Source organism: Capra hircus, chromosome 9 (genome assembly GCF_001704415.2).
Source record: "Capra hircus breed San Clemente chromosome 9, ASM170441v1, whole genome shotgun sequence".
Classification (NCBI taxonomy): Eukaryota; Metazoa; Chordata; class Mammalia; order Artiodactyla; family Bovidae; genus Capra; species Capra hircus.
The window spans coordinates 83976620-83997520 of record NC_030816.1 but is presented as its reverse complement, the minus strand read 5'-3'; the positions used below and the strand labels follow the sequence as shown (position 1 = coordinate 83997520).

Sequence of the window (20901 nt, the reverse complement as noted above, 5' to 3'; positions counted from 1 at the left end):
GGAGGCATGAGGCTTGCAGACAGCAGCAGCTAACAGGCACAGGGGATCTTCCCGAGGTGATCACAGTGTTCTAAAATTGACCTGGTGATGGCTACACATATCTTTGTGCACACTAAAACAACTGATTTCTACTTTAAATGGGTGAATTGTATGATACATGAATTGTATCTCAATAAGGGGAAAAATGGGCTTCCCTGGTGACTCAGCTGGTAAAGAATCCATCCGCCTGCAATGTGGGAGACCTGGGTTCGATCCCTGAGTTGGGAAGATCCTCTGGAGAAGAGAAAGGCTACCCACTCCAGTATTCTGGCCTGGAGAATTCCATGGACTGTATAGTCCATGAGGTTGCAAAGAGTCGAACATAACTGAGCGACTTTCACTTTCAAGGGGAGAAATATCAATAACCTCAGATATGCAGGTGATACCACACTAGCGGCAGAGAGAACCTAAAGAGCCTCTTGATGAAGGTGAAAGAGGAGAGTGAAAAAGCTGGCTTAAAACTCAACATGCAAAAAAGGAAGATCATGGCCTCCAGTCCCATCACTTCATGGCAAAAAATGGGGAAACAACAGAAAGTGTCAGACTTTATTTTCTTGGGCTCCAAAATCACTGCAGATGGTGACTGCGGCCATGAAATTAAAAGACGCTTGCTCCTTGGAAGAAAATCCATGACAATCCTAGACATGGTACTAAAAAGCAGAAACATCACTTTACCAACAAAGGTTGAGTCAAAGCTATGCTTTTTCCAGTAGTCACGTACAATTGTGAGAGATGGACCATAAAGAAGGCAGAGCACCTAAGAAGTGATGCTTTCAAACTGTGGTGCTAGAGAACACTCTTGACAGTGCCCTGGACTAACAAGAGATCAAACCAGTCCATCCTAAAGGAAATCAGTCCCGAACATTCATTGGAAGGACTGATGCTGAAGCTGGAGCTCCACTAGTTTGACCACCTGATGAGAAGGGCCAACTCACTGGAAAAGACCCTGATGCTGGGAAAGATGTGACGGCAGGGGGTGAAGGTGGCAACAGAGGACGAGATGGCTGGATGGCACCACCGATTCGATGCACGTGAGTTTGAGCAAACTCGGGGAGATGGTGAAGCACAGGAGAGTGTGATGTGCTGCAGTCTATGGGTGTTGCAAAGAGTCAGATACGACTGAGCGACTGAACCACAAAGGGTGTTTTACTTTTTTTTCCAAAGGGACACCTCAATATGAACCGGGGACAAGCAGGATTTGAACAGAACGCAACCTTACTTTTCCTAAAACAAGGGAATGGGGATCTTATGGTAGGTTCTAGGTCAGCTCTCGCTCAGAGAGCAATTCCAAGAGGAGCGCTCTTCCCAGGTATATAAGATGCAGAACCTAGAGATGCAGAGAGGAGTCGACATCCTGCATAAGGAGTCTGAAAGAAAGGACACGCCTTTGTCTTTTATCCACACGTTCTCGGGAAACCAGAACACAAAGAGAGTGCAAAGGAAGAGGTGCCAAGAATCAGTAAAACTATTAAAGTCTTGCCAGTTAATTCATTGAATTAACTCTTATTCCATCAACAGATACTTATTCAGTAATACTAGGCACATGGCTATTAGAACAAGATTGACAGTGATGTAAAAATACAGAAAGCAGTATTATAAGCTCTTTTATAGCTTATGGTGTTTTTTCCCCGCAAAATATCATAGAAAATGGTACTTATTGCATTTTTCCAGAAAAATGGGTCTGAAATTATTTTCCCTTAATGACATGTGTTGGTCTTCCTAGCTTTAAAGAAATGGAAGGAAACTAAAAAGAAAATATTTAACTATGTGAACATTTTAAAATATAAAAAATAATAACAGTCATTTAAAAAGTTAAACTGGAGGAAAAAAAAAACACTGTCCTTAATTTATAAAAGATTCATTAAAACTGGAAAGAAAAATCCTGATACCAACATGAAAATAATGAAAAAATACAAAAAAAGATAATTCAAAAAATAAACTTAATTACCAATAAAACATGAAAGTAGCTCCACCTATTTTTAGTTACCAGACACTCTAAACAAGATAGCTCTTTCTGGGCTATATAAATTAGCAAAGGCTTTAAAAAATCCTCAAAACTAGAAAGCTCGTAAGTTAAGCACTATTTGTGGCCTGTACATTTTTATAATCTTTCAGAAGAAAATATTTAACAATAGATATTACAACTCTTAAATGTGTTCAAACTCCTTTCGAATTCTGCATTCAGAAAATGATTTCACAAAAGCCCCCAGAAGAGCCAACAGAGCTGTGTTATCAGGAGGTTCACTACAGTGCTCTCTGGAACAGAAAGAAACTGGTAATAACTTAAATGGTTTATGGCAGAACCACAAAATGGAATGAGAGAGCCAGTTTTAAATGATGGTTAAATCTTGTTACTAAGATGGCAAATGCTCACAGTATGTTCGGACAATATATCATGCCCACCTCTGTCGAGAGGGACCTCCGATCACCCCTGTATAGTTTACTTGGGAATTATTCATTTTTGTGAGATCTCTTATTGCTACAGCAAACCATTATTTAAATCATTCATCACATCCTCTCACATTTATGACTAAAGAGACCGTACATAGAACAGAGGACCACAGGCTCTGAAGTATAACGAAGCTGAATGAGCCCTGGGTCCAGGGATTTTGAACTCACATTGACACGTCTCTTAAAGACTCACTTTCTCCATCTGAAAAATACACTTCTAGCTTGCAGACTCATTACAGAAAACATGTGATACTACTTGAATGATGGCACACAGGCAGATGGCAGATCCAAGTTTATTACCATTTCCACAGCAAATCATGAATTATAAAGTTTCCATTTACCTTATCTCTCTCAACTAGATTATAAATTCCCTGAAGACAGGGCATGTTTTATGTTACACTCCTACACAATACAAGTATTACCGGCCTAGGGGAGTGAGAGGAGAAGGCGATGGCACCATACTCCAGGACTCTTGCCTGGAAAATCCCATGGACGGAGGAGCCTGGTAGGCTGCAGTCCATGGGGTCGCTAAGAGTCGGACACGACTGAGTGACTTCACTTTCCCTTTTCACTTTCATGCACTGGAAAAGGCAACGGCACCCCATTCCAGTATTCTTGCCTGAAGAATCCCAGGGACGGCAGAGCCTGGTGGGCTGCCGTCCATGGGGTCGCACAGAGTCAGACACGACTGAAGCGACTTAGCAGCAGGGGAGTGAGAGAACACTGCAGGAGAAAAGAGACGAAAAGGGCAGCTGATGCCCAGAAACCAGTCCACTCACAGGCGAGAAGCTCCCAGAGACCAGTCCACTCACAGGCGAGAAGCTCCCAGAGACCAGTCCACTCACAGGCGAGAAGCTGAGAAAGACGTCATGTTCGGGAATGGGAAAATGTCCATTGTGAGTGGAGACTAAATCCTAAGATGCAAGTGTCTCCCGGGGTCTATTCGGCCTGGTAGTAGTTGTTTAGTCACTAAGTCATCTCTGACTCTTTGCGACCCCAAGAACTGTAACCCACCAGGCTCCTCTGACCATGGGATTCTCCAGGCAAGAATACTGGAATGGGTTGCCATTTCCTTCTCCAGGGGATCTTCCCGACCCAGGGATTGAACTCCAGTCTCCTCCATTAGCCAACAGGTTCTTTACCACTGACCCACCAGGGAAGCCTGCACCTCAGGTTAAAAGGAGTCTCAAATTTAGCTACCTCTGAGTGGCAACTTTGTGCAGGGATATATTGACAGGTCTTCTCACAAAGTGACTTGAATTGAAATTCAGGGCCTCCCTCATTGTAGCCAAATCTGAGTCTGGGGAGTTGTCCACCTCAGAAAGCTTCCTGCATCAGGGCTTGGGGCAGAGGAGATGGGAGTTGTTAATTACTGGGCACAGAGTCTCCTTTCAAAGACGAACAGTTCTAAGAGACTTGCCACACAACAGTCTGAATGAATATACTTAAACACTACTGAGCCGAACACTTAAAAATGATTACAATGGTGGAAAAAAAAGCAAAAACAAAAACAACCCTCCCCAAAACCCTGAGTGAATAAAATACACTGTGACACATTTACACAATGAAATACTTTAAAGCAACAAAAATACAGTAGCTCAGAATCCACCTGCAATGCAGGAGACCCTGGTTCCACTCCTGTGTCAGGAAGACCCCCTGGAGAAGGGATAGGCTACCCAATCCAGTATTCTTCGGCTTCCCTGATGGCTCAGACCGTAAAGAATCTGTGTGCAATGCGGGAGACCGGGGTTCAATCCCTGGGTTGGAAAGATCCCCTGGAGAAGGACATGGCAACCCACTCAGGTATTCTTGCCTAGAGGATCCCATGGACAGAGGAGTTGGCAGGCTATAGTCAGACACAATGTCACAAAGAGTCAGACACGACTGAGTGACTGAGCACAGCACAGCACCCAGAAGACACAGATGACTCTCACGAACATCACGTCTCTTGAAAGATGTAAAACGCTGCTAGGTGTAAGGGCGATGAGGAGAGGAGGGGCAGCGGCCAGGCAGAAGGGGTCTGTAGGTGCCACTCTCTTCACAGAGCTCATCTCCACAGGCACACTCACTTCTAGATGCCAAATTCTGCTACATGTGTCGTATGTATCAAACGTCTGCCTTACACAATATAAAAACAAACACTGCACAAAAATCTAAAATTAAAAAAAAAAAACCTGAAGGAACCTAATTGGTCATTAGCCTCTCTTTCTCTTTTATCCTTGTATTATCAAATTCTGCCAACAGCCTATATAGTTGCCTCTATTTTATGTAAAATTCAATATGTAAAATTCTGTACTTAGGAACAGATTACACCTAACATAAATATATGCATACTCTTTAGTAATGCGATTCCATTTCCAGGATTTTATTCTAATAAAGTATCTTGGGTATAGACAAAGACTGAGCCCAAAAGAGCATTCATAATATTGCTGCTTATAACAGCAAAATAAATGGAAACACCTCAAAAAGCCAGACAAGAGACTGGTTAGATTAACTGAGGTCACAAGCACTTCCGGGAACAGAGCCATGCCGGAACCCTTGAGGGGAGTCAGGCGGCAGCAACAGGGGTTGCCCCTGGCAGACCAAGACCACGCCAAGCTCCCTGTAGTAAGGATCGCCGCGTCCTTCTCTTAAGTTTTCCATCACCCACAGAGAGGGGCTTCTTTCACTGAGCTGCTTCCTCGAGAGCAGGGCATCAGCTCCAGGCCATGGTGCCTGTCTCCTGCCAAGAAGGGCCACCTTTGGGCCTGAGGAGGACTCTCCCATGTACTTTCAGGGACAGGCTCCCGATGGCCTGTTTAAATCACTCTGAGATCATACCAGTGGGTTGAGTCAGGACTGACAGAACTGTTGAGAAAGTAATTCAAAAGCAATTAAATTACAGCATACTGATAAATAAGGAATAGTGTTTGTCATTAAATAGTTTACAACATGGGAAAGTGTTCATGATATGCTAGCTACTAATGGTGGCTCAGATGGTAAAGAATCTACCTGCCATCCAGGAGACCTGGGTTTGACCCCTGGGCTGGGAAGATCCCCTGGAAAAGGGAAGGGCGACCCACTCCAGTATTCTTGCCTGGAGGATCCCATGGACAGAGGAGCCTGGTGGGCTACATACAGTCCACAGGGTCACAGAGAGTCATACACACCTAAGCAACTAAGCACGCCAAGATACACTGTATGGAGGAAGAACTCACACGTATAAACTTATATGTATAAATCTCTCTCTCCCTCTCACACACACACACAGATAAGACATGAAGCCCAGGAAAGAAATAGCCCAAAATGTTAACGGTGACTATTTTTAGACAGTAGGATTATGACTATTTTCTTCTTTATACTCTTAGACTTTTCTACAATTGACATGTGTTGCTTTTATAATCAGAGATTTCTAACTGATTAAGAAAAGTAATCTCACTCACTTTTCTAAGGCAATAACAGCTAGACCAATCTGGAAAGCAATACTTTTAAACATAATGCACAACATTTTAAAAAATGAAAACAGTACTAACCTAAGTCGTAAAGACATGTCAAGTTAAACCAAAAAACTAAAAAGAAGTTCTAGAGAAAAAAGACTGAGCTATACCTAACGACCTAAAGGAGTCATTCAACCTACAGTATTACACTTCTGATTTTAGTAGAGTGATTTATGATCCTTGGGTCAGAATTCTAAATACCTTTGGGAATGAAATGCAAAATAATTATAGCTGAAGCAAAGGAGGGAATTTTGAAAAGCCGGGTCCCCAAATCCTCGTTTATGACTTCCACAGACACAGAAAAACAAATGTTTCTTGGATAAAGATTATTCCAACTGTTTTAAAATGTATGTAGACTCGAAGCATACTTGATGGCCTTTTATGAAAATTAATTACAATGGACTTCCCCCCCTTACCACTTTAAAAGAAAAAAATTAAAAGAAGAAAAGAAATGTAATAATGATAGCTAAAAATTACTGGGTTCTTTTTGTAAAAGGTGATTGGCTCATCTAATTTAGTAACAACCTAGGAAGTAGGTGCTATTATTATCTGCTTTTCAAATAAGGAAACTGAGTCAGAAAGAAGTTAAATAATTCCCCAGTATTTAACAGGCTGGTACTCAGAAGGTAAGATTCAAAGCCTGTCTGTCTAGACTAACACGCACTCACTCTAGTACCAACACCCATGTGCTCTCCCCACTATAGCCACACCCTCCTCCACCCGAAAAGAGGGGCCACTGTTCATTATGACACTACGCCAGGAACTGGGACCCGAGAGTGAGCCAAACCACCATGCCTCTGCCCTTCTGGAGTCTGATGTCTACTGAGGCCGACAGACAATAAAAACACATTCACACAAACGGATAATCACCGATGCTGAGACACTAGACTGTGGTGGAAAATCACGGAGACCAGGAAGACTTTTAACAGAAGGACTTGATCTAACCAATGCCTCAAGAGGTCAAGAATCCTGTCTGCAATGCAGGAGACACAGGAGACCTGGGTTCAATCCCTGGGTTGGGAAGATCCCCTGGCGAAAGAAATGGCAACCCACTCCAGCTTTCTTGCCTGGAAAATCTCAAAGAGACAGAGGAGTCCAGCAGGCTATGCTTCAAAGGGTCACAAAGAGTCGGACAGGCCTGGGCAGGCACACAGGCGCTGGTGAAAGGGTACAAGGTCAAGGAAAGCCTGACCCTGAGGTGAGCGATGCCTCAGAGAAGACCAGGAGCAGGAGGAAGGCTTAACTGGGTAGAGATAACACCCCAGGTCATCATTTCCTTAAAAATATGCTTTACTGCAGTGAAAACTGCTGTACCCTAACGCGCGCACACGCGCACGCACACACGCACACACACACACCAGGAGAGAATATGCTTCACTGCAGTGAAAACTGCTGTACCCTAACACACGCACGCACACACACACACACGCACACACACGCACACACACACACACCAGGAGAGAATATGCTTCACTGCAGTGAAAACTGCTGTACCCTAACACACGCACACACACGCACACACACGCACACACACACCAGGAGAGAATATGCTTCACTGCAGTGAAAACTGCTGTACCTTAACACACACACACACACGCACGCACGCACGCACGCACACACGCACACACACACACCAGGAGAGAATGAGTTTCTTTTTTACCTTTCCTTGAAGACTACTCCATTGGAAAATAAATAAATATTAGTGTTTCAGAGAAAAATGAACAAATTATCTAAAGTATTCATATATTCCAATCCCAGTATTACTCCAAAATTTATACTAAATTTTAAACTCATCTTTACAAGTCTTATGTTTAAGGATAACCAACCAAGAGAACGACCTTGGGAGACAAAGATTAAGATGCATTCTTATTCTTGCCCGTGGGAAACAACACTGTTTTCAAGGAAGAAAACAGCCAGATCCTAATCATACCTGGCTTCTTCAAAATGCCTTTAGATCATTTATGGGCAAACACTGTGCTGTTCTCCTGACTCAATCTCAAGGGACAAGGTATAACAGCATCTTCCCTTAATTTCGGTGGAGCCATGCTTTTCAAAGTGAGAGTCACAACCCACTTGTGGATGATAAAATCAATTTAATGAGTCATGATGAACAGTCTTTTTTAACAGAAGAGAACAAAAACAAGAGTTACTGGAGTATATTGTATAAGGCCAAGAGCTGTTCCATAAATTTTTATTTCAGTTACACAGCATCCACACGCTGTTGTAAAATATATTTCCTCCTACAGGTCACAACTGCAGCCAGGATTTCAGTATCACCACCCCAAGACAGAAATTACAATCTTACCGCCGCCTTGGCCTAAAGACGAGTACTGGAAAGAAGAACGAGATCTCTAAAAAGGCCTGAGCACTGGCTGCTCTTTATTCTGGGCGCCTGAAAGACTGAAGGAAAGTTTCATGGGGTAAAAAAAATTGTGTACAGTGAGTTTGGGGGAGATTTCAGGGTAGGGTTGTTTCTTTCTTTCTTTTTTTTTTTTTTTTGCTTTTTTTCCCTAAAAATCCTTCATCACTGTTCCATCCTGTAAAGCCCAGTTAATCCAGAAAACACGGTATTCCACTGTGTTTGGTGTGCAGGTCTGAGCTGAACAGCACCTTGAGCTTTGGACCTGAAAGGGAGCACAGAAGGAAAGGGGAGCAAGAGCCGGAGACCTCGGGGAAGCCGCAGCCTCTCCGGGCTGGCTTTCCCACCTCTAACACAAGGGGCGCCGCCCAGATGATCCCCAAGCTCCCTTCTGGCTCTAACCTCCTGAAAGTCTACAAGCAATGCAAAGCGAGACTAAACGCACACTAAGAGTCCCACCATCTGTAAGACTTGCAAAAAAACACTAAGTGCTCAGTTCCACACTGGAGTAAGAGCTAAACACTAAACATTCAAAACACTGACTCCAACCACTTGCGGAGAAAACCAAGTTACACCTACGTTTTTATGTTCCCACATAAAAAGACTTCAGAATGTTTAATGGTACAATAAAAATTAAGGCATGTATTCAATTTTCTTCCAAAATATTTCTGAAAGACTAAAAAGGTTGACAATTTGTTAATTTTACATCTCTAAACTAGCTGTCCTCTAATAAGCCCTGTTCAGAACATTCTACAGTTCAGCAGTATCCTCAAATAGCCTGCTCATATACAAAAAGGAAAAAAAAAAAAAAGTTCCACTGAAAACAAAGGTTAGTAGCCACTTTTTTCCACAGAAGGCTTAGTTCTTCTGAAATTATGCTGAAATGAACTCCACTTATAAAATGCTTTTAAAAGAATGCCTAATATATCCTTAATAGCTTTCCCTGCTACCTTATAAACATTTGGCATCCACATGATCCATGAGACTACTAAGTCTATCAATGTCTGCAAAATACACCAAATGATCTTAGAGGTCAAAAACAAATTTTCATACTGCCTATGCCATTAGTACTTAAAGAAAATCAACTGGGTACAGTCAGCTCAGATACTTCATATATTCAAAATTCTTAAAAAGAAAATTTAAATTAATTTAAAGTCTGGCAACAGCACTCCCTTTGTATAGCAAATAGAATCTCATCAATTTCAATTTTAGGGACAATGCAAAGTAGAGAGACTTAAAATTCTAAATGTACAATAGGTTAGGTTTTCTTTTTATTGTAAAATAAAAGCATGAAACATTCCTTATGAAAAATTTTAGAAAAAAGTAGCATGTATCCCTTCGACCTATTTTCTAAACACATACACACTTTTTTGCTTTAATAGGATCACACTAAGTATAAGGGTTTTAATTCAAATTATTAACAGTTTAAACAAAAATAAAGGGATTTATTATTTCACATGTTGAGTCGAGAAAAATGGGAATGAATGTAGCAGAAGCGGACAGCGGCCAATGACTTCTCTTGGTTACTGTCTGAAACCACACTGCTTCTCTCTGTGAGATGGTGACTAGAGTCCCAGGGAGCTACCTCTAGGCTCAGGACTGCACAGGATACGTTTCAGTTACTATAAAGCACTTTTCTGTCCTCCGGCTCCCATCTGAAAGATCCTAAGAAAGAGCTCCAGGGGCCTCGCCCTCCTCAAGTGCCACCCCTACAGCCAGGCAAGTGGAGAACAAGGGCAGCTCCGTCTCTGCCACGGGGTCACGAGAGGGGCGGCCACACGGGGAGGCCAGACAGGGCGGACAGGCCGAGCTGGCGGGGCAATGCGTGTGACCCGAGCAGACACCTCACGGGCTGGCTGCCACACCCCGCGTATGGGGCTGTGTGCTCTGCCCTCTCAGCGAGCACAGCGGTGGCTATGGATAAACCAGAAGTGCCCAGGGAATCTTTTTAACAACAGGTCCCACTGGTGTGTAGACTTATCTAGGAGGAATTAGATCACAAGCATTTGCCCATCTCACTGAATACACCTTAAAAGCATGGTTTTTTGGTAATAGCTACACAGAATTTTTTTATGTGGGTCTAAGTTTTTTACATTTAATTTTATGACTTAAATCCAGAAAAACCACATGCCATCATGATCTTTTTTGAACACAACACTCACAAGAGACAAAAAGCATTTTAGGAAAGCACCAACAATCACCAACATCTTTGCCACACCTTTTCAGAAACCAGCCAAAGGACTCTTTGGGGGGGGGGGCGGTGTCAGAGGAGTGGATTATGGGGGGGGTGGAGAAGGTAGGTGATCCTCTGAGGCTTACCATTAGCAAAAATCTACCACTGACGGTTTTTTAAAACCGCTGTCTTTAAGGGACAAGGATACAATATACCTCAAAGTAAAGCAGGAAAAGCAAGGTTTGTCATGATCTAATTAAAGGAAGATTAAAGGTTAAAAATAAACACACTATAACTTAACCAACTGAGGGAAGTTAGTGATCAATGAGTCCCCTGGACTGCAATGAGATCAAACCAGTCAATTCTAAAGGAAATCAACCCTGAATATTCATTGGAAGGACTGATGCTGATGCTGAATCTCCAATACTTTGGCCACCTGATGTGAAGAGCCGACTCACTGGAAAAGACCCTGATGCTGGGAAAGATTGAAGGCAGGAGGAGAAGGGGACGACAGAGGATGAGATGGTCGGATAGCATCACCGACTCAATGGACATGAGTTTAGCAAACTCCAGGAGACAGTGGAGCACAGAGGAGCCTGGCGTGCTGCAGTCCATGGCATCGCAGGGTCGGACACAACTCAGTGACTGAATTACAAGTGACCGATGGGGGGAAATAAGCAGCGCGTGTGAAGTCTAGGGAAACGAAAGCCTGATGGTAAGACTCTGTCACACGCCTCTCATCCTGGGAGCAGGGGGTATGCCCAACAGGGGTGCAAGCCAACATCAGTCTAAGATCATTCCACTAATCTCCCTTGCTGACATCACGCTGACCAATCAATCTCAACTCTACTTTGGCAAGAGGGTACACTGACCCACCAGCCACAGAAGAAGCCAAGTGCGAGCTGAAGCTCCATGCCTGGACCTTGCTTATCTTATCCTGCCAGGGAATGCCACCTTTTAAAGACCCACAGCAGGGACTTCCCCGGTGGTCCAGTGGTTTAAGAATCTGCCCTGCAATGCAGGGAACATGGGTTCAACCCCTGATCTGGGAAGATTCCACATGACTTGGGGCAACTAAGCCTATGCACCGCAAGTTCTGAGCCCGAGCTCTAGAACCCGGGAGCTGCAACTGCTAAAGCCCGAGAGCCTAGAGTCTGTGCTTCACAATGAGAGAAGCCACCACAATGAGAAGGCCAAGCACTAGAGAAAGCCCAACATGCAGTGACGAAGACCCAGCACAGCCAAAAATAAAATAATTAAAAAAAAAAACAAAAACATAAAGACCCACAGCAGTCCCTGGCCAAACTCCCTTTCTAACATCTCCTCCACTCCTTAAAGAAATCATTTCCAATGGCCTACCCGCTGGTGGCATCAAAGTGTCTTTAGAAAGAATACAAACCACCTGGTCAAACGAGAAGGCTGAACAACAGACTGCTATGAGTGAAAAAGGATAATCTCTGAGGAATGAGGAATTATGAAGTAACAGGAAGTTATTAAGGCAAATGCATCCAGTAAGCAACCAAGGCTTTATATCCCGGCATTTCAGCAGGGCTAACTAGATTCACAAGACACCCAGAGAACACAGATGAATGAAGCAGAAGCGACTTCTGACAAGATAACAATTAAAGGGAACCACAAAGCCCTTCCTGAGAGACAGCCGTCCCCATTTTAGAACATGAAGGGGGAGCGTCTGCATCCCTGGAGCCCTTTGTTAACTGCTTGTGGTCACTGCTTCTCTGCCCAAAGCCACCCCGGTCGGTGGTTAGCGCCCCCTTAAGGGTCTCACGCCAAGCCCATCACTGATGTGGCCCGGAGAGCCTGCAGCTAAACAAGGTGGGTTCCACCAGGGAGAATACATAGGGAGGGACATCCCATGTCAGGACTGAGACAAGCAGGCTGCAAGGGCACAGTGAGGTAGAGAGACAGGGGTCAAATCACCTAGGAGCAACAGGATAGCCAAGAACTTCTTTTTTAGCAGCGCGACCTATTTTCTTCAAATAAACTTGTAAGAACTATATTACAGTAAATAATAAAGTCACTGGTTTCAAAAAGTTATTTGAAGTAACCTGTACTTTACACAGTCAATAAACAAGAACAATGGGGCTATTTTTAACATATTTTTATGAAAGCTTACAGAAGATAGGCAGTCTCCAATCAGCTTTTAGTAGCTAAGATCGGTGCTTTTTAAAGTGCCGATTCAAGAAATCACAAAAGTAAACTGTTCCAGATCAGTTTTAATAGCTCTCCTGATAGTTTCGGGATCCTCCTACAACTGACCCAGAAGCTTAAAAAAGAAATTGTTAAGAAATGCTTATTTATTCCTAAGTTTAATCACTACCAATAACAACTGCTCTATCCTTATCATGAATTATTTATCAAAAACAAGGACAAGAGGCATCCATGAATGACAACAGGCAGTGAGACTCTAAGTGCCCCTCTCAACCTGTCTTGTGTTCCCCGGTCATTGCATAACTCTCACGTCAGCAGCCGCTGAGCAGATGTGCTGGGCTGGCACCTGCCTCCCTGCAGCCCTGGCCAACATGTGCAGGCCTGCTTTCCACCAGAGACCTGTGCATTAGATCAGCCTTCCTGATCAATGACACACCGCCATGAAGGACGTGAACAAAGATGGCAGACGGGGAGCTTCACTCTGGTCTGCCCCCAAACCAGTTAACCTAGTAGCACAAGGCACGATACTGGTCCCCAGTGTGGGCCAAGTGTGGCATCCAGCGTTATTTGAAAATGCACACCAAGCTTCTCTGAAATGGTTAAAAACACAAACAGCAGAGATTCAAACACACAACTGCAGAAGCCCTGAAACATCTTCTTCTAATGACGTACAGTCAACTGGTCAGAGGTCAGCTCTGCACAGTGAAGAGGCGGTGGTAACAGTGAGGATGCACAGAAGAGCAAATAACAGCTCTGTCAAGCAATGTTCTACAGACTTGCTATTGTAAAATGAACTGCGATGTTGCTAAGAAAAATATTTCTAAGATCTGCTTGTTCCGTGCACTGCTGCTCACTTGAAGTTGGATGAAGCCCACTATCCTGACCTATTTCTACTATAACAGAGACAGAGACCTGGCTGAAAACGCAAGGTTTCTTTTCATCATCAGCGAAAGTCATTTTTAACAGCGCACTTTCAATTCTCTCTGTTCCTTTTACTTTTACCTAAGAATGCTCACATCCATTTTTTCCCAGAGTACAGCTGTACAGACTTACAGCTTCTGATCTGCTCATTTGTATCATGAAATCACATCTCCTTTTTATGGGGATCAGACACAGGGAAAGTGCAGCCAGACCTGAGCTCAGCACTAGCTGTGAAAGCCTGGATAAAACAATTAACACTGTGCCTCAGTTTCCTCATCTTGAAAAGAGACAGCAATAGGACATACCTATAATGCTGTTGGTCAGGATTAAACAGTTAACATAAGCAAAATAAACGGCACGTTTTAAGGGATAAGTGCTCACTATCATTATTTTTAAAGAGAACCTTACAGGGGTCAAAATAATCGAGAATGACTCTACTAACAAATGCACAAACTTCCTGACAAAAGCTCTAAAAATGTTAGCTACATTCCAAAGGACCAAAACGAATTCTCACTGCACCACGTACCATGACTTAGAGAAGCTGTTTCCTAAAAGTTCACCAGAGGATCTCAGGAGTTTGGAATGAAGGAAGATGAAGAACGACTTTTTTCACAGCTTATTAAAAAACAAATCTGTCTGGGCCGACTGGGTCGTAACAGGCACGAATGTGGTTCCTGTATTCGGTTCAAACTACAGCTACCAACTTTTAAAACTTCTTTAAGGAGGAAAAAGGACACTTAACTCCCTTATTCCTGCAACTACACAGCAAGACAGTTAAGATGCAGGAGCAGATGTGGAAGTTATTTTCCTTACGGGGACAGGGGGCAGCAGTCTGCAAGTTTATACGGGGCGATGCAGAGGACAGGGGGTAAGAGGGCATTTGAATAGACAAACAGAGGCACGCAAGAGGAGCGGAGTGCTCCAGGGTTATGGTGCGTTTCTAAAACGGCATAATCATTGCGGAACAGTCTCTAGGGGAACCGAACGCCACATGCACGCTTTGGGTACCAAAGTTCCATCTTAGAGCTTTCCCGCAGGGGTGGTGGTGGGGGGGGGGGCCAAGTTGTGCACAAATCGGTCCTTTACTTGATATGCACGTGCGAGCAACCGTCTGCACCGGGCTCCTACCGACCGCCGGGAAAGGCGGGGGGGTACCCTCGGAAAAAGAAAGCAACCTGTTTGCAGAGCTTTAAATGCAGTTTCTCAGCAGGCACCCTCGGGGATGGGGGGGGGAGAGCGGTGGACAAAAACGGACGGCAGGAGAAGGGACACGAGCAGCGTGTATATGCTTCGCGTCCACCCTGCCTCGGAGAAGGGCGCAGGGGAGGCAGCGTTTTCGCTGGAGACGAGGGTCGCGGCTGCAGCGCGGGGCAGGGGGTGGGGGTCTCCCAGGGCGCCCCCCGCGAGCATGGGAAGCCACAGCGAGGCCGGCGGGCTGGGCGCTCCCGCGGACCCCGCGGCGCCCCGGCCGCGCGACTCGGCCGCCCGGGGTACCGCCCCGGGCTGCGCGCCGGCGGCCCCTTGGATGCTCCTGCAGCACCTGGCGGGAAGCGGAGCACCCCCTAAAAAACACCCCGACACCCCACGCCCCCTCGGGCCAGGGCGCGCCCCGCTCTGGGCGCCGGGCCCGCCGCGCTCACCTCGCCGCCCGGCAGCGCTCGGGCTCGGGCTCTGGCGGCGGAGGCGGCGGCGGCTCCTCCATGGCGGCTGAGGTGACGGCGCAGGCGGGCGGCGGCACCGGCGCGGCGGCGGCTTCTCTCATCCGTGCGCGGGGCCCCGCATGGCCGCGGCGGGCAGCAAGCGGCAGGCGGGCGCGGGGGGCCCGGGGCGCCCCGGGGGTGCGGGAGGGGCTCGGCTCCGCCCCCGCCGCGCTAGCCCGCCGCAGGAGCCGCTCGCGCCGCGGCCATCTTGGAGACGGCGGACGGCCAGCGCCGGGCTACGGCGGTCGGCGAGGGACACGCTTCCGCGGGCGGCGGGCGGCGCGGGACACGCTTCCCCGGGCGGCGGGCGGCGCGGGACACGCTTCCTCCGGCGGCGGGCGCGGCGGCGGCGCGGGAGGGCGAGAGGGCGGGAGCCCGGGGCAGGGCTGCGGGCGCGGGTGGGCCGGTCGGGGTCGCGGCACCGCCGTCTGGCTTCGCGCAGCTGGACAGTGTGCGGCTGGCGCTGAGCGCCGGTGCGCCCAGGTGGTCGGTCAGCGTTGGGCGTGCACCCTGCGGAGGGCGGCGCGGCCTCGGCGAGGAGGCGGTTCTAGACCTTCCAGCGCTTTGTAAACTTCAGCAAGGCGATCGTAGCCAAACGGACAGGCCGTCGTCCAGAGACAGGGATGGATGGATGCAACGCTGGTCATTCATGGGCGGGCGCCCGTGCTTTGGGGGTCCTGGGAGCGGTCTAGGGGAGCGCTATGCTTTTGAAAGCGCCGTCTTCAGCACAAGTAAGACTCTGGAAACGCAGAACCTTCATGTCGCCCCGCTCTCTACAGGGCGGGAAAGAATGCTTATCTAACCTCCTGACCGCAGGATCACAAGAAGGGAGTATGGGTCTTGCAGACACTCGAGTTGCAGTGCTCCTACACCGAGGGAGAAAGAGATGTTCCAACGATTATTTCAGAGTCAAAGTCAACTGTTGAAATTCCACCGCATCTTTTACTCACAGAGCATGTCAGGGTTCACGGTTTTAAGTTGCAAGGCTTGACAAAATAAATGTCCCTAAAGGTGAAGTTCAGACTTAAAAAAAGCATCATTGAAAATTAAGTACATGTCTATTCATTCAAATTGCGCTGGTGTTCAGAAGCTCGTTCGGAGGAGCTTGACTATGTAAGATACACTTACTGATTAAACGTTGGTGAGAAGAGTGGCCAAGATGAAAAATTTTAGATATAATTAAAGGCCAGTTAGCTGTATCACATTCAAAAGTTCATTATATTGTATATACATATTCGTGAATTTCACATGTATATGTGAAATTAGCTATTGTGTACAGTACTTCACAGAAATTTCTCTGCAGTTTAACTTTTTCAGTCTATATCCTCTGTTTTGTCGTTGTTCAGTCACTAAGTCGTGTCTGACTTTGTGACCCCAAGGGCTGCAGCACGCCAGGCTCCTCTGTCCTTCACCATCTCCCAGAGTTTGCTCAAACCCATATCTATTGAGTTGGTGATGCCATCCAACCATCTCATCCTCTGTCGTCCCCTTCTCCTCCTGCCCTCAGTTTTTCCCAGCATCAGGGTCTTTTCCAGTGAGCTGGCTCTTTGCATCTGGTGGCCAAAGTATTGGAGCTTCAGCTTCAGCCTCAGGCCTTACAATGAATATTCTGGGTTGATTTCCTTTAGGACTGACTGGTTTGATCTCGCAGTCCAAGGGATTCTCAAGAGTCTTCTCTAAAACAGTTCAAAAGCATCAGTTCTTTGGCACTCGAGAGTTGGACCATAGCTTTGGAAAAACCATAGCTTTGACTATACGGACTTATGTCGGCAAAGTGATGTCTCTGCTTTTTAATAATTTTAATTTTAAAATTATTAATGTTCTCTATTAAGATAGTCTATTTTTCTATGACCTGATAGTGCTGAATTTCCAAATTGAAATTCATTGTATTTATTCAACACCATTCATTCAATAAGTACTTATTAAATGCATGTGTACCAGGAACTAAGCTAGATGCTGGGGGTATAGTGGTAAGCAAAACAAAGTCTTCCTGGTAGAGTTCACTTCCTAGTTGAGTAAGGGGATGGGAACAAGAGACAGAAAAAAAAAATAAGTAAATACTTAGCATATCAGTGATAACTGGCATGGAGAAAAGTAAACTGGGAGGAGCTTGAAGGGGACAATGTTGTTTTACACAGATGGGTCTGAATACAATGACTTGGTATTACAAGCTGGGAGACCCGAGGACAGGCCTCAGGCTGACTGTCTTCAGGAATTATTTGTGAACCATGACTGATGCAAAATATTAAAATATCTTTTAAAAAATACTTACTGTTCGGCTGCACCAAATAAGCAGCTGTAGCCTGCAGCACGCAGGATCTTTAGTTGCAGCACGTGGGCTCTGTGATACATTCTTACTGAATTTCAGATTTTCTTTTGAAATAGTGATATGACCAAATCACTGCATTCTCACTAATGAACCTTTGAAGTATTTTAATATTTTGAGGGGCTTCCCTGTTGGTCCAGTGGTTAAGACTCTGTGCTCCCGGTGCAGGGGATTCAGGTTCGATCCCTGGTCAGAGAAACAGAGCCCGCGTGCTGCAACTAAAGATCCTGCGTGCTGCAGGCTACAGCTGCTTATTTGGTGCAGCCGAACAATAAATATTTTTTTAAAGGTATTTTAATATTTTGCATCAGTCATGGTTCACAAATAATTCCTGAAGACAGTCAGCCTGAGGCCTGTCCTCGGGTCTCCCAGCTTGTAAATCTATAATATTCGATATAGTTTCCACTTGAGGGTACTCTTTTAGCAGACATCAAACAAATTTACACTTATCATGGGAGGTATGTAGGAATCAAAGTGAACTAATGTACTGCGTGTTCAGTTTAAGTGCTGTGTATTTTTTCTTCAAGTTCATTTTGTATCCTGTATCAGCCCTTGAGATGGTTGGATGGCATCACCGACTCCATGGACCGGAGTTTGAGTGAACTCCGGGAGTTGGTGATGAACAGGGAGGCCTGACGTGCTGCAGTCCATGGGGTCACAAAGAGCTGGACATGACTAAGGGAAATCAGTCCTGGGTGTTCACTGGCAGGACTGATGCTGAAGCTGAAACTCCAATACTTGATGTGAAGCGCTGACTCATTTGAAAAGACCCTGATGCTGGGAAAGATTGAAGGAGGGAGGAGAAGGGGAAGACAGAGGATGAGATGGTTGGATGGCATCACCAACTCGATGGACATGAGTTTGAGTAAACTCTGGGAGTTGGCGATGGACAGGGAGGCCTGGTGCGCTGCAGTCCATGGGGTCGCAAAGAGTCGGACACGACTGAACTGATCAGCCCTTGGTGTTCCTTGTGTTCTCTTCCCATCCTGTGTCACTTCATTTCTGCTGTTCAGGGTTCCAGATTTCAGAATCTGAGTTCGTCTCCTTCCCCACTGCAGCCTCACCCCCGCTCCTTGCCTGGGCTCTCTCTCTAGCTTGATGATCTGCAGCACCCTTCTCCTGGTCAGCAGCTGAACCAGCACCCACGCAGCCCCTGACTCATGGGTCCGGTCCCATCACACCCTCCCCTCCTCCCTCTGGAATCCATTCACTTCCCTCCAGCCTCACTAGCTCAGCGAAGGCATCTCCCCTAGATAACCATGACAGCCCTCCCAGTGTCAGCGTGCTCACTCCCCAACCCATCTGTTCTCACACTGCAGCCACCAAAACCTCTCTGAATCTCAATCTAAGCACATCGCTCTTTGTCATTGTTTAATCACCAAGTCGCATCCGACTCTTTGCATCCGCATGAACTGTGGCCTGCCAGGCTCCTCTGTCCATGGGATTTCCTAGGCAAGGATACAGAGGCAGGTTGCCATTTCCTTCTCCAGCAGATCTCCCCGACCAGGGGTCGAACCCGAGTCTCTTGCATTTGCAGACAAGTTCTTTGCCATCTGAGCCACCAGGGAAGCCCTATCTTATCAGAGTCATTTTATTGACATCTCATTGCTGTCACAATAAAGTCCTTGCTGGACCCTTTTGAGTTCTTCAAATGCTCGAGATGTGGTCCTTCTACTCAGATTGTGCAAACAGAGATCCCGTTCCATCACCCTTTCACCTGCCCAGCCCTTTCCAGTCGTCCCCTTCCAGCATTTCTTCTTAGGAGGCTACCTCTGCCCTGGTGACATGCTCTCCCTAGGGCAGGAATGAGACGAGGGCCTTCCTACAGGCTGAGAATCAGCATCCATCCAAATGGTGATTTAAAAATATGTGTTCCAAGGGAGTAAACTGACTTTATCTTCATAAAAGCTAGTATTTTCACACTAATTCAAGGCCAGTGTGTAGAAGGAAGCTTGGAAAAGTATTGCCCAGCATTCTGTAACTCTAGTTTTCCTAATTTTCCTTTATAATCTTCCAAGCCAGAATCTTTCTTGGAAGACAAAAGTTTTACATCTTATATAGTCAAACAGACCCTCTCCTTTTCTCTATTGATTTCTTTTTTTTTTTTTTCTTTGCTGCTGGAGCCTGAGGGTACTATTTCAGCAGGAACCAAACAAATTTACATTTAGCTGATTAGGTTAAGGCTTCACTTGTGTGAGCCTTACTTAATTTGTACTACATGTTCAATTAAAGTGCATGATTTTCTGTCCATACCCAGACCCTCACAGCCCTCAGCCCTCCTTTCCTGCTGGAGTGTCCACTCCTTCAGGACAGACCCTTTCTGTCATCCACCACTGACCCCTGACCCCCACTGGAACAGTCCTGGAGGGAGGGCACCAAGGCTTTCTTTGGTGCCCCAAACATTGGAGAGACTCAGGAAATACTGTTGCCTTCAGGAAGTAGGCTTTCTTTAACATTAATGAACTTTAATCATCGTTAGCTTTTTGTTTCTAAATTGTTTAGCACATAGCTGATCTCATGCCTTTAGCCATGTTCTTAAAAACAAAGACAATAAAATCTTCAGAGAATCGTGTCTCACTCTGTCCTCAAGACTAAATTCACAGAACCCTTATTAAGTTTCTTTACTTTAAAGTGAGCTGCAAAAGCCCCTATTAAAGCTCTACCAAAGGTCCAATTTAGGTTAAGCTACAGAACTGTGAACTTTGCTCACCACTAGTTTCAGGCCCCGCTCTGACACACGCTACCACTATGATGAAGTCTGAACCGACATCAGTTCAGTTCAGTCGCTCAGTCTTGTCCCACTCTTTGGGATCCCATGGACTGCAGCACACCAGGCTTCCCTGTCCATCACCAACTCCCAGAGGTTGCCCAAACTCACGTCCATCAAGTCAGTGACGCCATCCAACCATTTCATCCTCTGTCGTCCCCACCAACATAGGGATAGGTATCTATCTGTCTGTGTATCTAGTATGTATCAGTGTTAAGAGCATCATTATAATGCCTTAGCATCTTATCCGGAGAAGACAATGGCACCCCACTCCAGGAATCTTGCCTGGAAAATCCCTTGGATGGAGGAGCCTTGTGGGCTACAGTCCATAGAGTCACTAAGAGTCGGACACGACTGAGTGACTTGCCTTTCCCTTTTCGCTTTCATACATTGGAGAAGGAAGTGGCAACCCACTCCAGTGTTCTTGCCTGGAGAATCCCAGGGACGGGGGAGCCTGGCGGGTTGCCATCTATGGGGTCACACAGAGTCGGAAACGACTGAAGCAACTTAGCAGCAGCAG

At 45.9% G+C, this 20901-nt stretch overlaps 1 protein-coding gene across 4 annotated transcripts in view; it reads right to left on the bottom strand.

The window, feature by feature from the left end:
* The window catches only part of MAP3K4 (mitogen-activated protein kinase kinase kinase 4), a 146565-nt gene that overhangs the window by 90201 nt on the left and 35463 nt on the right, over positions 1-20901 (bottom strand). Inside the window, exon 1 of one of the 4 annotated variants that reach the window (XM_018053442.1) lies at positions 15229-15365. The exons of the other annotated variants lie outside the window; for them this stretch is intronic. Within the exon in view, the coding sequence (XP_017908931.1) occupies positions 15229-15350 (122 nt within the window). The 5' untranslated portion in view covers positions 15351-15365. Of the gene's footprint in view, positions 1-15228; positions 15366-20901 lie in introns of those variants that run through there. 4 annotated transcript variants of the gene reach the window in all.